This window comes from Lipomyces chichibuensis (genome assembly GCF_038497645.1).
Source record: "Lipomyces chichibuensis strain CBS 12929 unplaced genomic scaffold V1513scaffold_42, whole genome shotgun sequence".
NCBI lineage: Eukaryota > Fungi > Ascomycota > Lipomycetes > Lipomycetales > Lipomycetaceae > Lipomyces > Lipomyces chichibuensis.
The window spans coordinates 76,883-101,692 of NW_027117494.1; the positions used below are offsets into that span (position 1 = coordinate 76,883).

General features: G+C 47.6%; 8 protein-coding genes across 8 annotated transcripts; 3 read left to right on the plus strand and 5 right to left on the minus strand.

Moving 5' to 3' along the window:
• Positions 1-17: 17 nt before the first annotated feature.
• Positions 18-1,505, minus strand: V1513DRAFT_481087 (uncharacterized protein; the record flags this gene model as incomplete). The annotated part of the gene is made up of 3 exons (XM_066900348.1): positions 18-491; positions 585-960; positions 1,038-1,505. The coding sequence occupies 3 exons, from the start codon at positions 1,503-1,505 to the stop codon at positions 313-315; spliced, it is 1,023 nt and encodes a 340-aa protein (XP_066751415.1). The 3' UTR covers positions 18-312.
• A 372-nt stretch (positions 1,506-1,877) lies between these two features.
• On the minus strand, positions 1,878-4,704 carry V1513DRAFT_451726 (VID27 cytoplasmic protein-domain-containing protein). The gene is made up of 6 exons (XM_066899013.1): positions 4,442-4,704; positions 4,151-4,370; positions 3,942-4,099; positions 2,471-3,886; positions 2,216-2,411; positions 1,878-2,159 (listed from the first exon to the last, which is right to left on the minus strand). Exons 1-6 carry the CDS (start codon positions 4,558-4,560, stop codon positions 2,016-2,018), a joined length of 2,253 nt encoding a protein of 750 aa, XP_066751416.1. The 5' UTR covers positions 4,561-4,704; the 3' UTR covers positions 1,878-2,015.
• Positions 4,705-4,848: 144 nt separating this feature from the next.
• Positions 4,849-6,151, plus strand: V1513DRAFT_451728 (mediator complex, subunit Med18). Its single transcript, XM_066899014.1, has 2 exons — positions 4,849-5,027; positions 5,080-6,151. The coding sequence occupies exon 2, from the start codon at positions 5,247-5,249 to the stop codon at positions 6,024-6,026; it is 780 nt and encodes a 259-aa protein (XP_066751417.1). The 5' UTR covers positions 4,849-5,027; positions 5,080-5,246; the 3' UTR covers positions 6,027-6,151.
• Positions 6,144-8,612, minus strand: V1513DRAFT_451729 (uncharacterized protein). Its single transcript, XM_066899015.1, has one exon. The coding sequence runs from the start codon at positions 8,308-8,310 to the stop codon at positions 6,328-6,330; it is 1,983 nt and encodes a 660-aa protein (XP_066751418.1). The 5' UTR covers positions 8,311-8,612; the 3' UTR covers positions 6,144-6,327.
• A 1,349-nt stretch (positions 8,613-9,961) lies between these two features.
• Positions 9,962-10,939, plus strand: V1513DRAFT_384368 (D-isomer specific 2-hydroxyacid dehydrogenase; the record flags this gene model as incomplete). Its single annotated transcript, XM_066895166.1, has 1 exon — positions 9,962-10,939. The coding sequence occupies one exon, from the start codon at positions 9,962-9,964 to the stop codon at positions 10,937-10,939; it is 978 nt and encodes a 325-aa protein (XP_066751419.1).
• A 62-nt stretch (positions 10,940-11,001) lies between these two features.
• Positions 11,002-17,317, minus strand: V1513DRAFT_228767 (SEN1 N terminal-domain-containing protein). Its single transcript, XM_066894414.1, has 5 exons — positions 17,097-17,317; positions 16,826-17,041; positions 12,974-16,777; positions 12,713-12,922; positions 11,002-12,657 (listed from the first exon to the last, which is right to left on the minus strand). The coding sequence occupies exons 1-5, from the start codon at positions 17,219-17,221 to the stop codon at positions 11,064-11,066; spliced, it is 5,949 nt and encodes a 1,982-aa protein (XP_066751420.1). The 5' UTR covers positions 17,222-17,317; the 3' UTR covers positions 11,002-11,063.
• Positions 17,318-17,637: 320 nt separating this feature from the next.
• V1513DRAFT_451737 (uncharacterized protein) lies at positions 17,638-19,525 on the plus strand. Its single transcript, XM_066899016.1, has 7 exons — positions 17,638-17,919; positions 17,980-18,072; positions 18,135-18,225; positions 18,277-18,551; positions 18,616-18,708; positions 18,764-18,859; positions 18,915-19,525. The coding sequence occupies exons 1-7, from the start codon at positions 17,704-17,706 to the stop codon at positions 19,236-19,238; spliced, it is 1,188 nt and encodes a 395-aa protein (XP_066751421.1). The 5' UTR covers positions 17,638-17,703; the 3' UTR covers positions 19,239-19,525.
• Positions 19,526-20,430: 905 nt separating this feature from the next.
• On the minus strand, positions 20,431-24,271 carry V1513DRAFT_451746 (fungal-specific transcription factor domain-containing protein). The gene is made up of 2 exons (XM_066899017.1): positions 23,823-24,271; positions 20,431-23,774 (listed from the first exon to the last, which is right to left on the minus strand). The coding sequence occupies exons 1-2, from the start codon at positions 24,125-24,127 to the stop codon at positions 20,750-20,752; spliced, it is 3,330 nt and encodes a 1,109-aa protein (XP_066751422.1). The 5' UTR covers positions 24,128-24,271; the 3' UTR covers positions 20,431-20,749.
• Between the last annotated feature and the right edge of the window lie 539 nt (positions 24,272-24,810).

Here is a 24,810-nt window from a genome sequence, read left to right on the forward strand (position 1 = left end):
GAAAACTGGGAGACGTTTTACTACCTTTTATACTAACCCGGAGGTTATCCGAATGACGCTATCGAACCTATCTAATTTTGCACAATGGCAATATTGTGATCGCGTCAATAGTAGAGTACAACTGTATGCATCATTGTTATTTTGATCGGTTTATACGGATGTTTATTATACTGGAAAGCTATGCACAATGACTTTTTTCTGTTCTATTGTATATTCATGACCTCAGCCTGTATACATCATCATCAGCCGATTTTAACCAACGAACGCTATGGATTCCATTTTAAGCTGGTGACACGCTTTGAACTCGCTGTCCTACAATAGTCTTAAACCTTTGACATAAGCGTTCGAGTTTAAGAACGAAATAGCGATGACTGAATTGAAATGGAATGTCATCCATGGTGCTGCTACCTCTGGATCCGAAACACTGAGCCGAAAATCGACGACGACCTCGCCCGCTGCTACCCATTTATCCCAATTTAATACCAGGATAACTGTTCAATCATTTGTTGAAGTTCCTCTTGCTCTCATCCTGCCATATACAAGACCGCCGTGTTCCCCCGTAATTGCAAAGTCGTAATACACACCTGAGTCAGCTATCCATTTTTTGCCGCTACTAGCGAACTCCTTCGCTACGTCGTTCGCAAACTTTCTGATAACTTTCCCGACATCGAATTTTAAAATATCGGTGTTCTCGACGTCCTTGTCACTAGCTGCCTGGGCAAGCTGCACCTCGATGGTGGGGACGGTGTGCCTTCTCGTCTTGACTATTTGCACGAGCAATGCCACATAAATACAGCAGAACGGTGCCATAAATATCGCTTGCACTATCTTCAATATACTCGGTATAGCTTTTATGCGGTAGACTTCAATCATGGGCGCAAGCATTGACAGCAGAACCTTCCGAAAAAATATGCTGATTACAACCAGAACCAACATTTCACCCGACCATTTGATGGGAATCTCCATCCATTCCGACGAATCAAATACCGCGAAGTCCGAAGACGTCACCCTTTCGTCCCTGTACCGTTGAAATAGACAGTAGCACAACCGGCATCATCCTCTTTGAAAGAGCCTTTCATAATGATGATCATGAACAAACTTATCGAGAAAAGCAGGGACAGAGCCGCAATTCTGAGGCTGTTACCACCTTCTGCATAGCTCACAAGTTGGTCCACCGACCAGTGAGCTTGTACAGCCGCGAATAGCACAATCACATTTTTTATCATGTATTTTGTTTGGGTAGGTGGAGTGGCGATAACGACATATTGAAAAGGCGGTAATTTCTGATATGAATATGACGAGAGAAGACCGTCACTTTCTATCGAAAACTTATACGTAGCGCTCAGTGCATCTGAAAGAGATTCAGTATTGTAAGGCCTCTTGACGAAGACTTCAGACGATTTCACATGCCGCTGACGAAGTCCACTACCAAGAACAATTTGGACAAAATACACTGTAGCCAAGGGCGCCATGGCGCCTGCTGTTTCCCAAACGTTAGTTGCCATTCTTCCCGAGCACAGGGACCGCAGTGGCCGGTAACATGTATATTTGAGTGCAATACGAAGTGTACGCAAGGGAACATTGCCAATGTCAGAACAAGATTGGGGCAATTAATTTGCACCGCAGGTGCCGCTAACCCTATTGGAGACCATCGGAACACCGGGAAGCGATAAGGAGATGTGCACTCCCCCGATGCTCAAGTCGGAGTCAACCGCGAAATCGAGTGACGGAAGTATAACAGGACATGGGCGACGTATTGTGTTAAGAATGTCTGGTCCAGCCGGCTCAACTAATTGAAACGTGGAACTTCAATGGCTGTTGGTAATTGACCTTGTTACAGTTCGGTCTAACTGTATTGGGGTACTCTGCAACTCTAATTTAGGTTACTGGCCCGGCAATTTACTATATTATTACTACGGCGCTACCATAATTAATCTACATTACAACAATTACTCATAATACATACACTACATAAGGCCATTCCCAACATATCCGCTCCTCCAAGATGATTTGACCTATCCTCTAAACTGCTTCACAGGAGTCGCAATCGACTCGCGAGTCGGCTTCTTAAAGCTACGCTTGTTAACCATGCCGACATCATCCGGTAACGCGACAATAACGTTCTTATCACTTCCAAACTTGAAATTATCCGCAGTAACCTAATTGCTGTCAGCAGCCTGAACGTATGGAACATAATATTTTTTAATCAACTCACCCGATCGGTGTACCGTTTGATAGTGTACGATATCTTGTCGCCTTTAAGAATCTGCTTCAGATTCCAGGTAATAACGTATGGTCCGGAACTAGAAACAATTGTAGTCTCCTTCGAATTGACACCAGCATTAAAGTGACCCTGCGTAAATGACAACGGCTGCTTTGTTTCGGTCTGCATTTGTGCGACGTGTTCAGGACTGAAATTATCATTAGCATACAATCAATAGAGCTAAACTTTGCCACAGCTGCGACATACCTCAACTGCAAACATTTCGGCCGGGGCTTGCTGTCTTTAGCAAAGCTCCGCTGGAAGCCTAGCTGACCAGCGTACTTGCCATCCTTGATCGTAGCATCAATCAACAATAAGTACGTCTTGCAAGTAGCTAATATCCAATGTCCATCAGCCGACACATCAAGCCCAATAATAGCTTCCCCGAGGGCTGGAATTTGGGTCTTCGCCCGAATTCCAAGTCTGTCGTACAAGCGTATATCTCCCTTAGCAGAAGCCACCGCAAGATGTCCCATATCCGTCGTGGCAACAGCTGAGAACACTGATTTCGTTGCGTATGACTGGTGCTCCGAATCGACAAGCTTATTACCGGCCAACCGAGGATCGATTCGAAACAAACTATTGTCCGAAATACCGACAAAGGTCGGCTCTGACGTCATTTGCGAAAACTTCTTGGATGGAGTGAAAGAAGTGACAGGGACATCGTCGTGAATCTTCCATTCATCAACAATCTTGCCATACTCCAAGTCCATACTGTACAAACTGCTCTTTTTGTTTGGATTCTGCAAAATCATTGACGAGTCCTCTGCATGAAGCATAACTTTTGTCGGTGAAAATGCCTTGCCATCCGGTGTCCTCAAGTTCTCGATAGTGGTCGAGAATGCAAGTGTATTTCCTGGAGTGTGCTTAAACACACCGAGTTTATTACCACGCACAACGAATGACCGGTCATGCTTATATCCAACTGCCAGTTGACTATTTTTGCCCTCACCCTGAAATTCGCGATTGCCGAGCACATTATCGTAATCTTCGTCTTCGTCATATGCCTCTGTATCATTCCGGACCTCCTCATCCGCATCCTCAAACTCTTCCGCCTCTTCCTCCTCTTCTGCCGGTGCATCTTCCATAGACATATCGTTGAACGCTTGTAGAACATAATCCCGCTCGTCGTAGTTTGCCTTAATCCAACTTTGCTGATTAAGTGATTCCCAAAGCGCACGCATCAAAATCTCCTGAAAATGCTCCAAAGTTTCTGCATCTTTGAAATGCAACAGCCACGATGATGCTGAGCCATCGTCTGAGTAATAGTTGAATATAAATGAGAGATGTTCGTAATTGAATACTGGATTGATATCGGGTGAGATCAGAAATCCTAACCATGGTTTCTTCGGAGATGACACGTCGAGCCAGTAAGTCCAACTACCAACATCTTTAACAGTAGCGGTGACCACATTGTCTTGGAGCAGGAAGACTCCTGTTGACGCGTCGAAGACGTGAAGCTCGGCTTCATCTGATCCAAGCACGTTCTTGACTTGGTACTTTTCGGCCATAGTCGTAGACACTGCTCCAGGAGTGGCTGGAGCTAATGCAGCTACCTGTACGCTACTCCGTCGTCTGTTGGGAGTCGTGGCCTTTGGTGATGGTGGTGATTGTATATGCCCACTGCCGCAAGTTAGTATTCAAGTATACCACATTCGTCATGTGCGGTCCAACTTACACATAAATAAATTCCGATAACTCATCATCAGCAGCCAATTTCGACGATTTGTTGTATTTCCGCTCGTATTGGCACTGCAGCACGACATGGAAGAAATCCTTGATCACAGAGGTATCAGTTCCCTCATCACAAACAAATTCGTAGAGATCGCCAGGGTCCTACATGACTTATTAGAGCTTCGGTTCGATCACCACGGCATCAACACTTACCCCCAACAGATCCTTCCAAGCAAAAATTGCCTGACCCTCATCACTCTGTGATTCCCGGAAGTGTAGAGCCTCGTCGATCAAAAATGTGTACTCGTCAAAAGACTCCTCATCTTCTTCATCTTCTAGCTGCTCCTCCCCCTCCTCATATGCACGCTGCACCACAATCTGGTAGTGAAACTCAGTGGTCGTCCGTCTGACTGCCGCAACCGCGTCCTTGAATCTGCACAAAAACCATGAGCGTCCTGCCTTGCCATTTCAATAAGGGAAATATTAAAGTCACAAACTACTTACATGCATTCAGAGTATCCTTTCACTGAGTTCTGCGAGCGCGAAAGGTACAATCGCCCACTTGGAATACTCACCAGCTCCTGTTTCGGCGAGCTTCCTAGAACACGTTTCAAGAAATTCATATTTTTTTTTCAATATATCCTCGTCGCGCAGCAATCTAAACCCAATATTAACACCTCTAAATCGGTATTGCGTGGAACCTGTGAAGATAGAGTGCCCGGTGGCGAAGATTAGAAACGCGGTGGTTTAAAAATTGTTGCCCAGACTTGTTTATTTGCTTTTTTATGATCTTCACTCCACAATAGACACAAGGTTTGTTTATTGACAGTCACGTGATAAAGCCTTGACAGCACATACGTCATTTAAGACAAGGGTACGTACCACTCGCAATATTGTCAGCAACACGTGGAAAGTCCTCTGATTGCAAGCTAAGGGTGAGAGGCAAATACTATTGTAATATTATTACCAGCCGCAAGCTGTAAAATTCCTTATGTTTCCTTTTACAAGTCAATCACAGTGTCTCGTCGCATTGGTTCTCATCTAACGCTGAAACCGTTTCTATGGGGGCCACTTAGATATTACTGAAAACGGATGTTGCAGCGAATGATTATTATTTGGTTGCATAAACTAATACAGACTAGCGCTTAACGTCCCGACAATTTTCATGAATAGCTTTCGTCTTCACCGACAAACAAGACTGAGCTTCAAAGCATATGGCGACATTCGACCATGCTTATGAAATAAAGCATTTAATGCAGGTTAGACTAATCCGATAATATTATTACGGAATTGTCCAGCGGGGCACTCAATGTCTCTCCAAGAACTGTCGCTCTATGCCGCCATTTCACCTTCAAGGCTCGCGACAGTCCTGTCGACCCTATCAGCCGTAACTGGAATGCGCACGGTTCCCGTCGTTCAACATCACCTAGTATTCTCTCCAACGCCAGCATCAGCATCCGGCGCGCTACATCCAGCGATTGGGCCTGCTGCGACGCAACTTGAAGCATCACGGATAGACGTCCATCGTGATCTAGCACCAGCTAACGAGGCGGAGAACGGGAGCGCCCCATGGACACTAACTATTGCCACTATCCCGGAATCCGGTAAACGGAATGTGCAAGTCCAGTATATTAACAGAACTACATTCCGACCAGACGAACAGTGTGTTACAGATAGTACGGGCATAATATTCCGCTTTCTCAGAGCACTGGATTATGTGTATGCCTACGACTACTTGGAGCGGGGCCACCTGTTCGTCTACAGCGGCATGGTAATCATCAAAGTCACGCAACTATCTCCACAATCGCCACCACAACTTCACGAGATTCCAGTCGGTGACGAAGACGAACTTGTGGCTGACACGGTGGCTCGACACCGGGATCCAGAAACTGCGAAATTTTTGGGAGTCTGGGTAGTGCATGCATACGTTGATATCTTAACCGGATCCGAGAGTGTAGGCGATGATTTGGAAAAAGTCAGGATTGCGGCTGAGAGGTTGGAGGGACTCAAGGCTGAAATTGCAGGAGTTGTCGAATTGGGCATTCCAGATCGTGGAATCCTAGATCCAAGGGTTCAAATTAGAAAATAGCTTTGTGCGTTTTAGGATACTGTATATATTTCAAGGGTTGGTTAATTAAAAGCTCTAATTTTTTTAGTTAAAACCTGGTGGCTGATATCAGCTCGACTCTTGGAACAGAGAATGAAATATGATGCAAAAAAAGTAAATTAAATATGTACAAAAACAATAGCAATCCATTCTGCATGCTACTATACCTTCTATCCGAACTAGTAGACCCAATCCCGTGTATAAAGACCCTTCGAACACCGTTTATCATAACCGAAACCCGCACACGAACTTTTTTTACTCTTCTAATTCCAGTATATCTAATCTAATAAGTATCTTTTTGTTCACTCGATTTAAGAGAAGCCTCCGCTTGGACAATCGCTTGTTCCCATTTGCGTCTAGCCGCAAGTCTATTCTTGCTAATTGCCGCTAATTCCTCTTCCGACGTCCAGCCGGACTCGCCCAAACGATTTTCGGTTGCCTCAAATGCTTGGTCTTCAGCACGCATCTTCTCGTATAGTGTCGCAATCTGGACCCGTATCAGTGCCTCCTGGTCTAATATCTCCGGTGCCAACTCAACAGTTGCCTGCATTTGCGTCCCAGACATGGATGAGGTCGCGGAGGACATCGACGCCGTAGGCGCGTGTGCACTCGTATTTTCACTGGACCTCAGCGAAGCTTCATCTCCTACCGACGCATCATGCGACTCTTGTAGCGTTAGTTGATGGTATAACCGTTGCTGTAATTGCTGCACGGGAATTGGGGCCGACGAGGGGGCAGTCAACAGGGACGTCACCGAGAGTCCAGCCATTTGAGATGACACATTTGCTCTTGAAGCGCCAGCCGAGCCTGATGGAGACATAATCATAGGTACAGATCCTTCAAATGCTAGTGCGGACACTGGGCGTGGAGAAGCAACCGATGAGGACTGCGACGATATTGGCGTGGGCGATAATGGCGTCGGAATTTCGGATAATTCTGGCGGAGGTCGAGTTGCCAGTGGCGATGGTGGTATCGGCGGCGAACTTGAAATTACGGCCGACATCGCAGCAGATGCCGCCAACACACTGGAGCTAATCGTCGGCTGTCCAGTAGAAGAAGGCAATGGTGAATGTGGAATCGACGATGTCCCGAGCGCAGCCACTGCACTGGGGGTTAGAGAAGTAACAGGGCTAGCCACGCCTGAACGTGCCGAAGGTGAGGGCGAGACAACGACTGGATAGGACACATCACCCCTAAGAGTCTCGGATCGTATACTTGTGCCTACTGGTAATTGCGGGCTCGATGTAGTCGCGGGAGACGCAGGTCCGGTCGATAGTAACAGCGAATGTCGGGAAGAATTATTTGCTGGCGCCCCTCCAGGGAAGAACTCGCCGGTTTCAAGATTCGTATTAGAAGCGATGTCGAGATCAAAGTACCCATCACCATTTTGTGGTTGTGGAGTTAATGGGGATGTGACGGCTGTAGTTGCCAATGAGAGAGAATGTTGTGCCTGCTGTGAAGTTGCAAATAGCGGTGAGGAAAGACTCGCAATTGGTGAAGTCGGCCCGATTGGAGCCGACATTCGTCTCTTCAGTCCTTGTCTGAGTTTCGAGGGGACAAATTTTTTAAATATCGCTTTCCCGAGACTAGCAGCCGGCGATGATCCTGACGAGTTACTTCCACCTGTTCCGCCACTCGTTGGGCCCAATTGTGCATATCCTGCATCAGACTGACGGTCGGCGAGATCCGAGAACGCATCTGGGTCGAGAAATACTTCTGCATTGGCATTCCGTAGAGATGGTTGGCGGCTTAGCAGGGAGGCAGTTGCTTCCACAGACGCCTCCTGATCGCTATCATTGATAATATTTTCAATAATATCTATGCCGTCCGAAACACTGCTTTCAGAAACGGAAACGTGATCCAACGACGCCTCTGTAGCATGAAGATCCAACATCCGGGGATTATACTCTTCCGGTGGAGTGATGAGTTGGTTTTGGTGATGAGAATAGAGGAGTGCTAAGTGAGCCTGGTGCTGCTGCTGGTAGTGCTGACTTGGTGTAGTGTATTGTAGTTGCTGTAGTTGTTGCTGCATTTGCATGTAGCTGGTGCCTGACGAGACCGAGCGACTGACAGGCCGAGTACCTCTCGTAAGCACTTGTGGCACTACAACAGTCGAAGCTGTTGTGGGCAATGGAGACGGCGATGGCGATGGCGGCGGAATGGCAGTAGTCGGAGTCGACACTATTAACGGAACATCGCGCAACGATGTCGCTGATGACAGTGCCAGATTAGCTGGGCGCTGTTTGCGCTGTGAAGATACGTGCATTACGGACTCATGCGAGGCGAATCATGTGCCGTTGGGTCTAGCCGCGAGGTGAATTGGGGTGATGGAACTACCGCGACAGAGGTAGGTATAATTGCAAGCAGCAAGTGGCCCTCTCCCAGTATTAGGATAATTGAGTCACTCTGAGTCCAGCAAATATGTCACAATATGCGGCTTCTGAAGTGGGTCAGACGATATCGTAGGAAGGTTGATGTTGTTGAGTTGAGCAGATCGAGTTTTCATGGCCGAGGCGAGAAAATTAAAATGTGGGCCTACTTTGAATCTAAATCAGTCGCAGCATTAGCTCGATTAGGGTTAGCGCCTCCCGGAGGCATCGGGCTTTTAACCACAGCGTTTTCATGCATGCTAATTGCTGCAGCAGTAGATATTAGTAAGTCTCAGATATACTAAATTGATTTGCATAACGTTGTAGATCATATTCAAATTGGTAATTCGTTTAAGACTCTAGATGCCAAGGAGATGGCTCCAAACATCGTCCGGTCGATTGAAGTTAACTGTGGCGACCAAATAGGATTAAAACCATTTACCCTAACCTTGAAAATTTATCGAACCGCCATGTGGTCTAGACAAGTAAGACTATTATTATCAATGCTAGCGAGACTGTTGGCTTTTACCTACAATTTCGTTATTTGTGGTTTTCTCGCTGCAGAATATAAACTAGATCGTCAATATCTAACCTCAACGCAGGACAAGTGACAGCTTTATGGCGTCTGTCGATCGCACGCCATCGTTTCCCCCTGGACCACAACTGAGTCGACGTCTAGTACATAGGAGAAAACTATCAGATCCGAATTACACGAACGCTTGACATTGGTCTCTATGAGTTAGTAGTTACTAAATCATAATCTTCCCTAGTATCTTTTGTTGCGGGTATAGTAGTAGCTACTTACCGTGTCTGGCAGTTCTTCGCGCCGCACCGCTTCCTTTGACTCTTTTGAAGTCCGTTCACCAGTCTCGTACCCTAATCCACAGTTGCAAAAGCAAAGACGAACACACTTGCTGCAAGCCACGTAAGTTGCAAGCAAGCGAATTGATGGCCGCATCGCAGCACAATATGCCGGGGAATTCCAATTTCGAGTAAACAATTAACTATTTCAAAATGCATTTATTTATAGAAGTTCGTTAAGACTTTTACTTGTAATCGAACATGCTATCCAGTTGTGCTGATTCGTCGTGTATTTTTACCTAAAAATTTATCTACGAACAACCCAAACGCATCAAACCCGAACCCTCGGTCTCACATTTACGCTTCAACACATCGACGACGTAAATCCCAGTGACAACTATTGGGCCACTCAGCTGTCAGATTGTGGTGTCGATATGACTCTTAGCAATGTGTCTGTCATGCTGTGATTGCAAATAGACTGATTGTTTGTATTGAATTTGGTCATCTACTGTTTTGGCGCGAATAAACCCTTACCCTGGTTACAAATAAGGAGATTACACATCTATAATTGGCGACTTTATCATTTCCAAATAAGGAAATAGAGAGCATAGATTTATTGCTTACGGAAAGTAATTTGCTACGGTATTGCCCATTGGAAAATTTACCCTCCCAGGTCATTCCAGCTTGCAGTCGCTCTCGATTCCCGCAATAACCATTCGTCGCATTCGCTGAAACGGACCATTATCCATGACATTAAAGCTTGCGATTTTAGACGATTATCAATCCGTGGCGCTGAAAATAGCCGATTGGACACCAGTAATCGACGCTGGAGTCGACATTACCGTATTCAACGACACGATACAAGATGAAGACGCATTGGTCGCTCGACTCGAGCCATTTACAATCCTCTGCATCATGCGCGAGCGAACCCCATTTTCAGAATCGCTTTTCCGGCGCCTGCCCAATTTGAAGTTACTCGTGACGACTGGCATGCGGAACTTAGCGGTTAATATCGAGGCAGCGACGAACCTTGGGATTACAGTCGTCGGAACTCAATCTCCAGGCTGGTCGACTACAGAGCATATCTGGGCGCTGATTTTGGGGATCGCAAGAAACATTGTGCCAGATGCTACGCGGACTGCGACGCCTAACGTTTCCGTTCCGTGGCAGGCTGGACGACTAGCAACCGGTCTATATGGCAAAACAATCGGCCTTATTGGCTTGGGCAGATTAGGTGTTTCTGTCGCGAAAATTGCCCAAGCTTTTGGAATGCGTGTTACAGCATGGAGTCAGAACCTGACTCTTGAAAAAGCCGCCGAAGTTGGTGTTGAATTTGCTGGCAGCAAGGAAGAATTGCTCAGAAATTCTGATTTCGTGTCGTTGCACGTCGTACTATCACCCCGCACGGTGGATTTGATCTCAGAGACAGAGCTCAAGCTGATGAAAAAAACAGCCTTTCTGATTAACACATCTAGAGGACCCATCGTCAACGAAAAGGCACTGGTCGCTGCGCTACGGAATGGTACTATCGCTGGAGCAGCATTGGACGTTTATGAAGTCGAACCTTTACCACCCAACAATGAGCTCAGAACTTTGGGCGATAGAGTCCTTATAACTCCACATAGTGCGTACGTTACTGACGACACCTACAAAACCTACTTTGAAGAAACGGTCGAAGATGTTGTACAGTGGCTAGCGGGCGAGCCCGTCCGAGTGATTAATTGAGACAGCTAATGTGTTGGAAAAATTTACTAAACCATTGTCAAAATCTGATTAATTATGGTATAAGGGAAATCCCCCCCCAAACAATACTTATGCCATTTTTAAATCTATGTACATGTAATAATGCTCATGCATGATTATGACGACGTTTCTGCGGTACCACGGGTGCTGCATCCAAAACTTTGAACCGCTCTCCATCAAACAGAGACACCAATCCGCGTTTTTGAGCGTCCTCAATTAATTTCCTCCACACATCGTTCACGACCAAACTCTGCATATTGCCAATAATCCACAATGACGATTTCGCTCTCGTCAGCGCAACATTCATACGTCGAATATCGGCTAAAAAGCCAACTCCTTTGACAGATCCGCCTGCACCACCAGCTGCCTGCGCCCGCACACAAGATAATATAATAATGTCCTTCTCCTGCCCCTGGAAGCCATCTATTGTATTGAAGTCAATTCCATGCATGCCAGTATTACCCAAAGCAGATCGAAATGTATTTCTCAGCTCATGCAATTGTTGCTTGTATGGCGTGACAATGCCAACGCGCCCCTCAAGGTCAAGCTTTGGGAAACTCTCCATAAGCTGGCGATATAATGTGACAGCACAGAGCGCCTCCATTTTGTTGTAGTACGAATGTGTAGATTTAGACTGCTGCTCCCGAGAATGCACATTGAAAAATCTGTATGGTCCGAACATGTCTGCAGCAGAATGCCACTCAGCTTCTGTCCGAGCTTCCATCCCGTCACCGTCAATTAGCCTGGAATCATAGAACTGAGCACTAGGGAACTGGGATATCTGCGGATGCATACGATACTGGATACTCAGTAAATGCACCGATGACGGGAAGTTTCTCTGCATTCGCACGAACAAACTCTGCTCATATTGAAATTTCGACGCAGTCTGAGAAAGAACGGTTGGAGGCAACTGATTGGGGTCACCGACCATGGCACACCGAATACAGCCATATTTTAACGGAATAAGTGCAGATAGCTCAACACACTGAGCCGCTTCATCGATGATGACAGTCTCGAATGTCATTGACAGACTCGCTAGAAGGTCGTGGCCAGCTCCGGATAACGTCGCACACATGACTTCCGCATTGGTCAAAATCCTCGTCTGGATATTCCGCCGCTCAATTTCATTAGTCCGCACAACCACGGCATGTCGATCCCGTTCTTCATCCAGCCGTTGCCCCAGAGCCGCTTTCTTCGCATTCAACATATCTCGCTGGGCACGCAACTTGTCTCTCGCAGTCACATCCTCCGTCATAGCAATCTCACGGTCGACTTCAGCTCGTTCAGCAAGCACTTTATTTAGCTGCTCCCGTAAGTTACCGCGATCGACCCCGCCTCCACTCTTCGCGTTATTTTCCTGTTCGAACTTTCCGACTTGAGCATCCACGAGCTCCTCGAGAGTCAAGTCCCGCACTGCAGGGTTAATGATATCACTTCGTCCCAAACGGACAATCCTCGGGAAAAATATTTCTCCTGATGAATTCCAGATTCCGCCCTTCAGTCGCAAGACAAGCTCATCGACCGCAGCATTGCTTGGCGCACACACAAGAATTCGTTTCGGCTCGACAGTCCCTGATGCCTGCTGCGGACCAGACTGGCGCTGGCCAGGAATTAGTATAGGAATACCTCTTGATTTCGTGGTTGTCAGTGTCGCACCGATAATACCGAGAATAGTTTTCGTTTTGCCGGTGCCAGGTGGACTACGTAATCTGTCAGTCCATGTCGAACAATGAAACACTATCAATAAGAACGCACCCTTGGATCAACGTAAACCCCGTACACTCCATAGCTGCAATGATAGCTCCGGCCTGGGGAGCATTGACATTATACGTCGACTGAGTTTTACGGATCTTTGTGGCATCCGCCCGAATAGAACTGGCTGGCTTGGCATTCAATATTTGATCACAGAGGTCGTAATATGGGAGGCCCTGCAGTGAACTGTATTCTCGTTCAATGGTTGTCATACTACCTCATGTTAGTTACTAGCAGAGCCACAAAGACAATATGCACAAGTACCCCATAACACGCAATGCACTTAGGTCTGTGCGTGGCACTAGATGCCTTGCCATGTCTGGCTTCGGAAGGCATCGAAGTACAATGTCCGAGAGCCCGGCTTGATTAGACCGTTTGATCTCCTTAATCTTCGCCATACAGTTTAGATACCGCTTATCTGGCCACCGAGCTGGTCGATCTTGACTTGCAGCACCACTACCTGCCACGATCTCTTGGTCATCTGGCACATAAGAGATGACGACGACATCCATCTCTCCAATCTTGATATTAGGGAGAATTTTAGCCTCGATCGAAGCGTAGACGTCGATATATTCGTCACAGGACACCCTATTCGTAATCGACAGCCTGAACGGCTTGTCTGTCCGTTCCTCCTTAGTTTTGACAATATTTTGCACGCATTCCAACATCAGCAGCGGCTCGAAAACCGCTTTGTACTCGACCGCAGAAGAGAGCTTATTCGGAACTGCCTTGTAGTTGTTCAAATCACTACCGACCTCATCGGATGGCAGCTCTTTCTCGCTGTGGTAGTCCCATCGCAGAATGCGATGATACAGGGGATCCAAGTTAACGCGTAACCGCGCTCGCATATTTCGCTCTGCACGTTCTTTCTCTGTCATACTTGGCGGACCGAACTGGCGACGTCGAGCCGCGGCGAGAGAAGAGGACACCTTCAGTGGCTGTGGTGCCAATTGAGCGGCAGTGACTGGCTTCGGCACTGGCCTGTGATGCTTGCTAAGAGAGAAAAGCGAATCGATATCATTATCACTCTCGCCGCTCGAGCCCTCATCCGAGCTTACAGCTGTACTTGTTCCACTGACTGGCCGGCTTGAAGACGCAGACCGTGATGATGGCGGCGCCATCTGTGCAACACGGAATCCAGCAGGACGAGAAGGATGAATAACATCGTTCTTAGCTGTAGCCGCCGCAATAGCCATCTTCTGTCTCTGTTCTGAAATCTCCTGCCGACGAGCACTCAACAGACTAGGCTTTGGCGTGGACTTCTCCTCGGCCTTGATTTTGTTGTACATAGCATCGATTCGCTGCCTCGCCTTGGCTTTCTCTGCCGTTTCAAACTCTTTGATAAGCGACGCTTCCTCGTCTGATTCGAGATCATAGACCTCCTTTTTGGCAACGCTCTCTTTCTTGACTGTTGAACTCCCTTTCTCAAGCCACGCGTCCAATCCGCCTTTCACTTTGCTGCTCACTTTGACAGGTTTCGCATGCACGTCGTCGAAGGGCGATGCTCTTTCACCTTTAACAATAACTTTATTATTGACAATATCAGGACTCTCGCTCTTGATTTTCTCCACCGGCTGCTCGTCAAACAAACTGAGCGCAATAACGAGATCATAGCACTGCGCATCCGTCAGATTATTATAATGATGTGCAGTCTGCTGCGATAGTTTCTCAAGTTTCTTGAGAATATCCTTGGGAACGTCGGCTTTTGCTTTCGCAAATCGGTTTAAAGTCTCGCAGACTAATCGCACGCAAACTGTAAGCAGCGCTGCATCCGACAGTCGTAACCACGGGCACATTTCACGAAGTGGCTCAATTAACGAGCTTAGCAAATCTAGACCGGTGGTTGTTGGCTTGGTAGGTGAGATTGATTGGAGTTCAACGATAGTTGATCCCATCGATGTGGCAGTAAGCGCTTGCTCGAGAAGCTGAATGTTTTCGAATAGAGTAGAACTCAGATCGAGGACATCTCGCATGTAATCTACCATAATGTCTTTGGGATAGGCACGAGCCCAGGTAAGTGTTCGCTTAAAAATATAGGTCAACGCACGCCAAACTGCGGTCCAGAATGCATGCGCAGCTGTTCTCACGTCGGTGTCTGCGATCGCGCTATTATGAGTTGCGACATAGCCGTCTCGAGGATCAAATAGCAGGGCGGCGACATCCATTGTCGTCCGCACAAGGCGGGGTACCGGACCGAGACCGAAAATGGTTGACACAGCGCCTGCGTGCTTGATCGTCTGTACATACGCTCTGAGCAGTCGCGCCGGATTTGACCCAAATAGGCCCCGCAGACATTCCAAACGCCCTGAAGCGTCGTATGCCTGCTTTACTATTTCGAGGCTGTACCGAGAAAGACCGCTATGCGCTGACAGTGAGAGGCATAGTAAGACTTCCACAGTCGGCTCGTCAATGAGTAACTCCTTCCGCAGCTTGTCGGCATCGAAATCGCTAATGTGTTGCAAAAGGTTCGCAACAGCACTTAAAACACGATCGATTTTGGTGCTCAAAGCATTGAATTTCTTTACCTTGAGAGATATGAGCTTCATAGAAGCTGTATTCGATGTACCAGCAGACGCCGCACTCGGAATGCGTATACTATCCAAGGGCTCGGCCAAATATATCCTGGACTTGGCGATAGATGTTACAACAAATCTTCCAAATTCAATGTCATTGTATGGCATCTTCTCTTTAAGTAGCTCCCACATTCCTTCGCCATAGCAGAGTAATGATGCGCCGTCGCCACTAACTCCAAGCTCTGCCACCGCAGCCTCGTCTTCAGCCGCAGTCAACACCATCTGCGTGATATCACGCTGCCTCATTACTGCAGCAGTCAAAATCTCATCGGTCATGACTTCACTTTCATCAGCTGTGGACACACAATCCAATACAATGCACGCATCAAGCACCCTCCGCGCGGCCGTACCAAGACCAGAATCTGCCCTATTGTCAATCGCGGTCTCAATTATCAAACTCGCATAGGTCTCCGCAACTTTTCTCGCTTCCCGCCGCATTAATTTGTCCACTGAATTGGTATTCACGCGGAACGCCATGCCACTGGTATCGACTTGTCCAAAATCAAGCAAGCTGTTGAGGACATGCAAGCCCGTTAACAAGCATTGTATCCTTAACCCCGTATTTGTCGTGCCAAACTGGACAGGATCCTGGTACTTTCCAAGGAACCGTGACGCCAGGATCTCACTGCACTTCAATTTATTTGAGCCAGATAAGGATTCCACAAAGGGCTGTACCCAATTCAATAGTTCCATCGCTTTCAGATCTTCTGTCGCCACTGCTCGTAACGCGTTCTCGAAGGCAATGTTTCCGGCAGATCCAAGCACAATGTCCAAAATTGACGTTGGAATAAACGGTGTGGATGCAGGCCAGACATCACCACCCAGAGAACCGAAGAAAGTCCCAAATAACGGCAACAGAACCAGGAAACACGCCGGAAACGCTTGTAGATCGAGCCATGCCATTTTGACGATATTATCCTCATGCGACCCCGAGCCGCCACTGCTATTCCCGCAGCAATGATTCAAAATCACAGACTTGTGCAGTGAACCGAGGACGCGGTTCATTGCTTTCCAAAAGAATATCACGTCCTCGGCAGTCCGTGTCGGTGAAGAAGCCAGATACCGGCCGACAGCGTTATGATATGCGCGTCTGTTACATGGATCAAAATCCACCTCACCGACTACTTTGTCCAAAAATCCAATCGATTTCTCTGCCCAACGCACAAGTTCTGGTTCGCCCCTGAGAAACGAGAACGATATCATAGCGGGCACGATTTCTTTCGACAACCGCAAAAATCTACCACCTGCCTGCACACCAAGAAACACGGAATGAAACGCAGCGGATAGCGGAGTAGATTCCGTGATCAAATTAGGAGCATACAAGCATTCGTATAGCGCGTTGAAGCAGTCTTGTATCGATTTCCCGTCGACAGCTTTCCCGGCCGCTGTCGCTTCGCGGCATTTCACGGCCGACGGTTCGAGAGCCACAGTTAGACGGTCAATGTCCCATGCATTGAGTAAATGCATGAACTCGTCGACATTCTCTTTGTCAAACCTACGCATGTTAGCAGCAGAACCAGGAGGAAATACATTATGTACTTACCCTAGCTCTAAAAACCGGCTTATGAGAGGCACCTTGGCTTTCTGGTATGCTTTCACGCAAAGAAAACACTGATTCAAGTGCCGTCCCATAGTTACTTTTAACCAATCTAGTTCAGGCGTAGGCGGGAACGCAAACATCTGGAGTGCGTTAACCGCAAGTATCCGTCTCTTCTCGTTGCAAAAGAAATGTGATGTCTTCGGCAACTTCATTAGATACCTACAATCATTAACCCGGATGAACTACATGCCACTAAAAAATTGTGTCATCTCACGCTAAGCTATCCTGAAGAGCAGTCTCTTGCAATGCAGGATCATCCCGCCGTTGGCTTTCTTCTACGAGCCCACTCACTCGCTGAAGTTCCTCGTCCATCGCATTTTTGTCATTTGCCGAAGCCATTATAAAGTGGCTCGTCTATTTATGCGTTGTAGAATCGGTCTACTGCCTCAGCTTTCCAAAACACGTAGACCGTCGCGTTACCTCTTCAACTGGAGATCATATGAACGATAAATACAAAACTCTCAGTACGGTTGCCGGCCCCAGCAAACTTCTTAGGACCTTATACACGCGCGAATAATCCGCATGCACAGTCTTATACGAAGGTGAGAACCCACAGCAATATCTTCCCTTGGCGAGGTCTTGTGGATTTAGAAGTCGTCGCTGATCGGGTTCGACTTGCAGTTCTGGTTTTTCTCGCGGTAGGTGCGCGTGATGACGTGAACGCGGATGATGTGATCCTCCAGACGCGTAGACGAGCGGACTTCGTCCGGTCAATTTACCTGATAAGGAAATAATTATTCTTAATAAAACTTAACGTGGACTGTCCGTAACTTTTTATTTGTTTTTGTCGTGACGCGCTCTGTAAAGATTCTAACGATAATATGGCACCATACACATCGTATTTCCGTGTCCCCGAACGCCTGACCCTATCTTCACGTTTTCGAGATCCGGCCGCGCCTCCAAGTCAGAAAGACACTTTGCACGAAGTCAGTTTAATGGCCGACGTTTCATGGATGACAGACCCTCCGACTCGCGATACAAAATCCTGGCGCGAGAATTGGGAAAGGTCAACGATGATTTTAGCACCTTACACAAAGGTCTACTTTACAGCTTGTAGGATTTGATTAATTAAGCTCGCTAGCTGACGTCGGGATTAGATTCACGTTACTGTTGAGTTCGAGCGAGACACAATGGCGCAGGATCCCATTGATTTTGTTGAAACCTTTGCAATGTCAATATCAAGGTCAAAAGTACTTTGCCTTCCGACGATATGGAATGAGACTGATATATGTCCTAATCCTTTGCTTGATAGTTTTGGATGTCAGTGAGACTGGAGCCGATACTGATGATCCCGAATAATCCTCATTACTCAACATCATCAACACTGACCGCCGAATTCAACCGTACGCGCCATATAATAAATAGCAGTACACGCCAGACTAACTTATCACCAGTGGGATTTGCACCTGCTTCACTATCAGTCAACGCAGTATTTTCGTCACACTCCACCGCACTCGTCATTGTCCCGTTGCGCAGTATATCACTATCATTCACGTTCCACAGCCAGCGGGTTCCAGTCTCTGCAACAACTCCAAAAAAGCGTGTCGATGCGAAATGCGGGACTTTTATTACTGAAATGCTAGGTTTAGCGGATATATCGTTGCGTAATATCATCCTCAGTAAACTCGCGCCTAATATGCCACTCCTATTCTGTCCGGGCTATGCAGCGGTATCTATTCTCCGCAATGTTTACTCAATGTTTGGTTGAGTATATCGACTGATACCGGGATTAGGCAATACAAGACAGATTTAAATTACTCGACACTATAATCGTCCCTTCCCTCCTTAACATATTACGCCGCAGGCAATCTCGCCTTCCCACGCAGGTTATGGCTTTTGTGCACTTGTTCGAATCTAATGAGTTATTAATGATTTGGACAGGAAAACAATAATCCCGACCGCGAAACAATTCTGATGAATTTATGGACAGTCATGACAACATCTTTGAAACGGAAGCATCTAGGCTCCATGGTTCTGGTAGTATTAATCTCGTAAGTCAAGTCAATCTATACTGACCTGTGCATATATGTAGGAACAATTTTTAGATATAACTCCAGCCTCAAACATTTCCATTCTCACAAATACCATGCTGTCAGAAGCCAACTCCGTTAATAATAGTGAATACGATCCTAAGCTCAGCAGCGACGCGATGTTGTCCGTGACCTCTGAACCGAGATTAATGGATCTCTTTAGCGAAGATATGTCCCTTTGGGCGTTTGACGGGTTTGATGATATAGATCGACATGATGAAGCCTTTCAGGACATCGAGTTTGATCAATGTGAGAGCATGCTTTTCGATAGCGAAGGCGATAAAGAGGTGGGTAATGAAGATCCACACTCGTTCGTGTGTAAGTAGCCGAATCACATTTGTCAAAATTTCATGGATTTTTGCACAGCCTTACTCTCAGGACAAGTTTTGACTACCGCTCAACGGCGACTTGTGTATATTATAATAATTGATTATATATCGATAATATCCCAAACAAATGACCAATAAGTTAACGGCTACCGTACGACATTGGATTCGCCAGTACATCATTCGCATGTACGCTTTCATGGTAAGGGACGTATCTACTGCGCAAGGGCTGTTAGGAATACCAGTCGAGTAGTTCGCACAACTGCTCGTGGTGACCCAATTTGACGGACAGTATCTCTAATTTCCAAGTACTGTGAGTAACACACAAGTCCTGCTGTTAAATCCTTGGCATTCGCGTTCCGATGTCAGAGCAACGGCCTGCGGTGTCAATTACGCTAATACAATGACGTCGAATCGGCTTCGAAATCATGTTGGCTGATCAGTTTTCTTCTTTGTAAACAACTGATAGAGCTCTGTTGACAGGTGCAATAATAATCGCAACCAATGCAAGACATGGAAGGGAAAACGTTGATTGTAGTGAATATTTGTAGACACATCTGTAAACTACAATTTCAACACCGCCTCAGTCGCGCCGCAGCTGGAGCATTGACACTAAATGCATGTCCGCTAGTTTACTCGCGGGCATGACCTCGCGAGTATTTGAAAACCCTAGTACAGATATTATTACGACTCATAATTTAATAGTGCATTACAGTCAGAGTCGATAATTCACATCGTCGCCATAGTCGGGACCTGAGAGCAATGAACAGATTCCAACCATCACAAACATACTCGTCCTCCCCCTACTTTCAGCCCCGTACTCGCACGAGGATCAGCGATGTTTTCAAGTCTAAAGCGATCCGGCGAATTCTAGCCTATTTTGTCGCACTTGCACTGGTTGGCGCACTTCTTATCTGGACATTCCGTGATCAAGCCCTGGGTCAGTGATCAAGCCGGTAGTTCCTAGAATGGACAGTGAAAGCGAGGTTCCTGGCTGCGATGAAGGGGGTTTAGTGGCGACAGGATGGGAGAGGGACCGACCGTGGCTGGCATTGTCGCGTGGTTGGAGCGTATTTGATTTTTGAGGAGGAGTTGCGGCCGACAGTGATAATGAAGATATGATATGATCCGGGGCGTTTATTTGAATATGCATTTTTAATTACAAAAGAAGCTGATCCAGATTTATGTGTTGTATGTTATATTGTAGAGTATAATTAGCCGTTACTCGTTATTGTACACGCCATATCCAATCAATCAAACGTCAATACAAATCTAATACTTCACCGCGCAAACTAAATTCTATGCAAATCAAAATGTCCCCAAAAAAAAAAAAAAATCGAGGAACGATACCAATGCAGTAAACTTTACATAGGATGGCTTCGGTATAAATAAAATAGAAAAGCCCCAAGTAACACCCAATCCCATAATATTGTCACAATTTCCCAAACTTAAAATAACCAAAAATTAATATCAAAACCAAATAAACGAAGTTTGTTCGACGCGGAGTTATCTTATCTCTGCATGTTCACGTCAAAAATGCCATACCCGGCACCGTGGCCATTCGCATTCGCCGGCATAGACGTCACTGGAGCTGCTGCTGTTGCTCGTGGTGGGTGCGCAGTTATGGGACTGCCGTTTTTGCTACTCGACACTCCCAATCCCCCGAATCCCGGTCCTGCAACCGACGCAAAGTTAGCGCTTCCCGGCACGGCGAAAAATTGGTCCCAGATAGACGCCGATGGTAACTCGTACATCATCTCGTAGATTCGCTGGCCGTCGTACTCGTCGTCAAGTAGTTGCTGTTGCTGCTGTTGTTGCTGAGGGAGACCATAGGATTGCACGGCCATGCCCGAAAACAACGGCCGTGGCCAACGTGTTGTGCCACCGGGCGATACAGTTGCAGACGACGACGACACGGGCGGGTCCACTGATGACGCAGTAGTAACGCCAGCCGAAGGGCCCTCGACGCTTCCAAAATGTTGGCCATTGGGAAACTGGTGCTGCACAGCGGCACCAGGACTAAACTGGTATGCATAACCGCCGCCTTGCGTGTTGCCAGAAATGTTACCGGAATACGCAACCGGATGGGTGAAGCTCCCGTGCATCGGTGGCACGGCTTGAATTTCGGCTGCGGTGCGGAAAATTTCGTCGAGGTCAGGCTCCATTTCTGTCATCCACTGTAACGTGTTCGACTCGAACGACGCGAACGGCGAGAGACTGCCCTGGCCCGTCGTCCTCACCGATTCGGTTGTCGACGTGGTCGACGCCGGTGTACTGGCTTGCGAACAAGGGGTACCAACAGGCTGCATGGACGCTTCCATCTTATTCGGCGGCGCGAGCGAAGAAGGAGACACAACAGGCGGCGACCCACTTGGGAATTCCATAGGTGCACTATTGTTGTAGAGAGTCGGATAGGTCTGCGACGATATTGGTCTCGGCATCTCAACCTGCTGCGAACGCTGCGTCGAACTGCGTGATGAACCCGAGGATCGTTTCGACCGCTTCGCAGGTGGTGGCATAGGCGGCGGTATGGGAGGCGTGACGGTCCTCGCTCCACCGGCTTTAGGCTCACTTTCCGCGTTGACTCCACCGACTGGTGCAACGATTTCTCCAGCCGCAGCCTTCTCGTTGTAGCACAGCCGTAATATTGCAGCAGTCAAGAGCTCAAACGTATCCCTACATCCCGACGCCGCATCACATTTGTCCACCATGGCGGTGAGAACATGTATGCACGCCATCGTATTAAAATCAATTACATCCATCCTCGTTCGGGTCCGGACCTCCTTAGAGTGATATAAACAGTACAAGTACGACGTCCCGGCCATAAATAAATTATGAACAGCCATCCATGTGTAATTAATATTCTTCTCGCGATGTAGTTGTCTATAGGCACGAATAACCTTCTCGGAAGCGTCCGCGATGATGAAAAATGCTTCGACAGACGGACGCGGGATGGCGGGGGAAATGCCGTGTAGGAGTAATCGTGTCTGCTGGTAGTTCAGGTCGAGAAAGTACAAATTAAAATTGCAATTCATGTCCTTCGCGGACTTGGGCGCCGTGTTGTGCCATTCCTCGAGCCGCCGCGCCATGTTCGTCTGCCATTCCTTGAGTGTCGCAAACCGGCGGGGAAGTTCCGCGCGTTCGTATAGGATTGTCTGCACTTCCGACTGGAGGCGTCTGATCTGAAAAATGTGAACAGCGACTTGTTTATACGACGGCGGCGTGTCTTCAGGCGGCTTCATAATTCCTTCGGAGGTGATGAAAACGTCATCGAGATCGCTCGGGAACGGCACCTTGATACTATTATCCGCAATTCCAAATGGTCGGCCAAGATACACGCACACCTGTCTATCCATCGCGTACGTGCACCAAAATAATCGGCGCCGAAGGTCAAGCGTACGTGCGTCGAATGCATCGCCCTCTTTCATTGGACCCTGTCCGTTTTTCGGCGTAATGTTTGTACCGCTCCATGATTTGACGCCGCCTTCGACGTGAAGGCCAAGATCTACGCAGAGCCGAAGCGAAACGCCGAGAACGTACCACACGCCTGGGACCGCGGGACGCATAATAGAATACAGTCCGAGCAGAAGAATTCCCTGCAACGACTCGAGACGGTCTGGCGACGCAAATACAGGCTCGATGTGTTTCATTGCCGCGGCGTGGTATGATTCGCAGAGCAGAGCGGGGTACTGCTGCTGGTGCACGGCGACGCCGATTGCAAATATCAAATTCAGGAAATACAGCGCGCGTAGTATCTCCGGTGAATTCGATGTGTGCTCGTGTATGTTTCCATTCGTACGGTTGTGCCCATGAGCGTTAAGCTGTGCGTTGTAAGGCGATATTTCAGCTGCATCTCCTACTTCGACTGACGGGGTAAATTCTGTCTTCACTGTTGTCGTGGCGGGAGATTCAGTGGCTTCAGCGGGAGACGGAGTACTTAATTGCGAAGACATAGAGTCGTTGCGAACGTTGTTGATGTTAGCTAGTTTGGTCTGTACGGAGCACGGACCGTAGACAGGCTCAAAATACGAATGTATGAAATCCCCTCTGTGGAATATTGGAATTTGCGCATTCGCTTGATTGAAAAAAACCTCAAGTAGCGTCTCAGCCACTTCTTTAGGCGGCAATGTCGCTGCTTGGATCTTGACCGGTTTATGTTGGATAGTGAAGTCGGGTTGCTCAGCCGACGCAAGAGACATTGCAGAAGAATCATGCCCTCGAAGCTTTACTGCCGCAAACATGAGCCTCGCAAAAGAGATACCGGACGATAATCCTAAAAACGAGGGCGAGCTGAGAGTACTGGCACCTTTCATCGAGACAAGTCCGACAGTCGAGACAAGCGAATCAACATCTTTCGCCGGCTGCCTGTCCACTTCAGGAACGGCTCGGACCGCCCCGTTCGCGGCCTCGTCGCTTTGCGTGTGGGTGGTAATTTGCGGGCGTCGTAGCGAGGTGTCGGTTGTATCGACAGGGATGCCTTGGTTCTGTAATTGTATTTCCAAGAATGCGACTCTGTCTTCGAGATGCGCAACATAACTATTCTTGTCAGTATTCCCCGAATCGTAAGGCAGTCGTCAATCACACCTTCTCGGAACTTCTCTGCCAGTCGCAGCATCAAGACCGACACATTCAACACCAGCCTTGGAACAAGCCGAGCAAGAGGGAAACTTTTGGTCGCATTTCGTCTTGCGCGACCGGCACCTCGAGCATGCGGATATAATACGGGTAAGATGCGAGGGTGCGGCGCCGGAACCAGTTGACGCTGACGAGGTTTTGATATCCGGGGACAGAATGGTAGAGGACTCGACGTCGTGTGCGGAGCGGTCGCCGAGAACTTTGGACTGATATCGCTTATGTGGACGAGATGCCAGATCCTTGCCGACTTTCATTGCGCCGCTGGTCGGTGCTGTGTCTAGTCCGGAGCAAGGGTCGGATTTGGAGGACCACCCACACAGTGTCCTTTTGTTACAGAGGAAGTTGAGTACGAGGAGAGACGGCGGAGTCGTGAGGACAGTTGGTGCAGATGCACGAAGGAGCCTGCTAACGATTGTATCTTAAACCTGCTAACGGCGCTAAAACCTTTCGGAAGCGTTGTGCGGCGTCCGAGAGCCCTAACCGCTATGTAAGAACAAGGGCTAACTAATATTACAGCTTCAGGAATATTTTATTACATTTTAAATAATCAATATATTAAGGATAGAGTCGCAATAGACTGAAAGACAGATTTGCGTCTGCGTCGTGAAGTTAGCGGAGAGACGTGATTGACACAGAACAAGTGCACGACGACCCAAGACAACGACTTACGCTATCTGTAATCGTCCAGTGCACGGTGCAATTGTGTCGACCGCTGTCGTGGGCAATGGTAGGATGTATGTATGTATTTAATACTAGAGTTTCTCTGTATTAACGTCGAGTATGAATGGCAATTGAGTAGCTATTGGAGGCGTAAGAGCCGTACATTTTCAGCCGCAATTGACGGAAGTTAGCTTTGGCTGACTGGGACCCGCTTATGGCTTGCGTTATCATGGTATCAGCAGCACGAATCAATTGGACATCGCTCTACGTTTGCAAT